Source organism: Anarrhichthys ocellatus, unplaced genomic scaffold (assembly GCF_004355925.1).
Source record: "Anarrhichthys ocellatus isolate YVR2014 unplaced genomic scaffold, GSC_Weel_1.0 scaffold4179, whole genome shotgun sequence".
NCBI lineage: Eukaryota > Metazoa > Chordata > Actinopteri > Perciformes > Anarhichadidae > Anarrhichthys > Anarrhichthys ocellatus.
Genome location: NW_022284153.1, coordinates 975 through 4736, shown reverse-complemented (window position 1 = coordinate 4736; position 3762 = coordinate 975). Strand labels below are relative to the sequence as shown.

The following is a 3762-nucleotide window of genomic DNA, read 5'->3' as shown; positions in this document are numbered from 1 at the left end:
CCTAGAGACGCCTGGTCTCTGGTCCGAGACCTAGAGACGCCTGGTCTCTGGTCCGACTCCTGGAGACGCCTGGTCTCTGGTCCGAGACCTAGAGACGCCTGGTCTCTGGTCCGAGACCTAGAGACGCCTGGTCTCTGGTCCGACTCCTAGAGACGCCTGGTCTCGGGTACGACTCCTAGAGACGTCTGGTCTCGGGTACGACACACTCGTCCAGACAAGTGTCTCTGAAGTTGTCCTCGTCTGTCTTCCGTCAGTTTGTGCCGACAACAACCACGTGCGGACGTGGACGGTGACTCGGTTCAGAGGGATGATCTCCACCCAGCCGGGGTCCACGCCGCTCACTTCCTTCAAGATCCTCAGCCTGGACGACGTGGACGGACACGGAGGCTGCAGCGCCGGCACAGAGATAGGTAACACAAACACCCACAGGGGGTCAAATCTCAAGTTTGTTTCTCAATGTTTTTCACAAGCTGGTCTCTCATGTAATGCTGCTGTTGTCCAGCAGAGGTCCCACCGGTGCGGCTGTGTAGCCCACGACTAATTTATGTGAATGTGGTAGAGTATGTTCCTGTGGAGGTCACAGGTGTCTTGTGGGTTCAGGTCCGTACGGAGAGAGAGACGACCAGCAGGTGTTCATCCAGAGAGTCGTACCGGACACGGATAAGCTCTACGTGAGGCTGTCGTCCAACGGGAAGAGGTGAGTGTGTGTGTGTTGATGATAAGGCTGGCAGGAGAGAACAGATGAGTTGAACCAAGTGTGTGTGTGTGTGTCAGGGTGTGCGAGGTGCGCTCGGTGGACACCACCTCCATCACGGCCTTCATGGTCCACGAGTGCGAGGGTTCGAGTCGCATCGGCTCTCGGCCTCGTCGCTACCTCTTCAGTGGCCACGGCAACGGCAGCATCCAGATGTGGGACCTGACGACCGCCATGGAGATCGCCGGCAAGGTCGACGTCAGAGGTCAGAGTCTTCAACAAACTTTATTGTTCCCCCTTCAGAGGACGGCAGCGTTAGCGCTCCCGTTACAAAACAGCCGTGTGATTCTTTTCGCATGTTAACGGCTGCGAGCTCTGTGAATGGTCGGAGGAGTGACGGGGCGCTCTCATTGGTTTGTTTCACAGCGCTGGGCGGGCCAACGGAGGAGGAGCTGCTGGAGCTGCTGGACCAGTGCGACCTGGCTCTGACCAGAACACCTGACAGCACACCGAGAGCCTCCACCTGCAGGTAACCGCCTGCACACGCGTTGGTCATGCTTCTGTTGTTGTTGTTGTTGTTGTTGTTGTTGTTGTTGTTGTTGTTGTTGTTGTTGTTGTTGTAGATGAGTCATGTGACTTCCTGTCCCCCTTCTAGTCTTCACTCTCAGCTCACGGACGTCTTCAGGATGGAACGCCTCCACTCTGCAGCTGGAGCACGAGGAGGCGGAGCTTCGGGTTCGTCGGCCTCGTTGTGCGGCAGCCTCCCCCGGCAGGCTCCGCCCCCCGCTCCCCTCACCAAACCTCCTGTCCGGGACTCCGCCCTCAGCGGGCCGCAGACCCTCAACATCCCCGCCTACGCCCACAACTCCGCCTCCGGCCACAACAACCAGACCGCCAGCCCCTGTCCCCCCAGACACCTGGACCGGGACAAAGAGTGGGGGTCTGTGCGCAGGGGGAGCTTCGTGGAGCGCTGCCAGGAGCTCGCTAAGGGTTCAGAGGCGGCGGGCTCTGGGTTCGGGGTCCCGGTGGGTTCGGAGGGCAGCAGGCGGAGCTTAGCGGTGTGCACCGAGCTAGAGGCCAGGTTTGGCCTCAGGACCCCCACCACCTTCTCCGTGTCACCCGGTGCACGCCACTCCCCGGGAACACCTTCGTCCATGTCGTCGCCGTCGTCGCCTCTGACCTCATCTCTGTCGCACCGCAGGACCACGCCTACTCCCCCAACAAGCCCCGCCCCCGCAGCCGTGAGCCCGTCGCGGTCCAGTATGCCTGCCTCACCTCGCCGCGGCACCGCGACGTCTCCTGACGACAACCCGGCTTCCCCCGAGAGCCCGGTGAGTCCGGACAGCCCCGCCACCGGACTGCCCACCAGCCCCAAACCACACATGAACGAGACCAGCTTCTGATTGGCTCTTCAGACCGAGACTCTGCTTCTGATTGGCTCTTCAGACTGAGACTCTGCTTCTGATTGGCTCTTCAGACTGAGACTCTGCTTCTGATTGGCTCTTCAGACTGAGACTCTGCAGACAGACTCTCCACTGTTTTATTAAAGCTGCATTGATTAATATTCTCAGTCAATAAATCGAATGACTCGGTGATGTCAAAGGGCTCTGTTGTAGTTCTAACAGCATATGTTAGTTGTAGTTCTAACAGCATATGTTAGCTGTAGCCAGCTAAGCTAATGCTAACACTGAAAATGAGGCTAACTGGTCCCAGTTGTACTGGAAGTTACATCGTAGATGTACTCAGTGAACACAAAAGTCATTTAAATGATGATGCTATATTTATACTTTAATGTTTGTGTTTTCAAACGTTTCACTTTATTTTACGAGAGAAACGTAATTTGAAGATGAGGAATAAAAACCGTTAATAACAACGTTATCTATAATTAAGTTTGCAATTCTATAGAACTCAAGTACATTTACTCAAGTACTGTTCCTGAGTACAATTTCCAGGTACTTGTACTTTACTGTCATTTTCTGCTACTTTCCACTTCTCAACAGCTCAGAAGTACATATTGTACTTTTTACAGTTTGTTACTTTACAGATTCAGATTATTAATCAACTAATGATTGATGTACTATTACAGATTAAACTACCAGCAGTATATAAATGAATATGATAATATAATATATATTATTCTGCAGAAGTAGTAGCTATTGATGCTAATAGTTATACTTGTAACAGAGTATTTCTACACTGTGGTATTAGTACTTTAACTGAAGTAAAAGATCAGAGTACTTCCTCCACGGCAGCGAGTCACAGCTGATAGATACATCTGGTGGAGAAGCTTTGATGACTGTGTGACGTGGAGGAGACCAAACCGGAGCTGAAGGAGGAGCGCTTCAGTGAAGCTTTTGTTAACTTTATCTTTGTTTCTCTAGCTTTTTGAACCAACAGGAACGTTTTCTAACCTTTTGTATCTTCAGTCTGAACAATCTTTTATAAAAAAAACACAAAAGTTTGTATCAACGTTTTATTTATTTGTGTGATTTGTTGATGACTGTAAAGTCACTCTGTGATGAACAGAAAAACATGTCTTCTTCAGTCCGTTCACTTCTTTACAGAGCCGAACCTGAACGCACCGCCGTCACAGCCAATCAGCTCTGAGATCTGACGACAGCGACTCTTTATTTTTCAGACTCCATATTTTATGATTATTTGTAGGAAATATCTTTGTTTTATTAAACTCATTACAGGCAAAACATTACACAACAAATATATCAACTAATACATTATGTATTATTAATATTAAACTACCAGCAGTCATTCAAGTGATGGACATATTAATGTATCTAAAATATAATGTATATTATTCTGCATAATACTTTTGTACTAACCAGTAACATATACACAATATTTACACATCTGAATAAATCTCACATTTGTTACCTGTAATATAACAACATTATTAAAATAGACCTTGTAGTTACAGATTTACAGTATTTTTAGTATGGGGATGCAGAGGCCTAAAAATAGGGCTAGGGTTAACAGAAACAATAATCATATTCTGGGTTATTTAATAATGACGTCACAATCTGAATTTCAAAATGTACAGACGCAAATAATTC

The 3762-nt window shown here is 49.0% G+C and overlaps 1 protein-coding gene across 1 annotated transcript; it reads left to right on the top strand.

Moving 5' to 3' along the window:
- Window positions 1–121: 121 nt before the first annotated feature.
- LOC116379355 (SH3KBP1-binding protein 1-like) lies at window positions 122–3155 on the top strand (the record flags this gene model as incomplete). The annotated part of the gene is made up of 5 exons (XM_031841306.1): window positions 122–410; window positions 601–697; window positions 775–959; window positions 1121–1223; window positions 1350–3155. Coding segments are annotated over 5 exons (1422 nt in total), but the record flags the coding sequence as incomplete, so codon positions are not given.
- Between the last annotated feature and the right edge of the window lie 607 nt (window positions 3156–3762).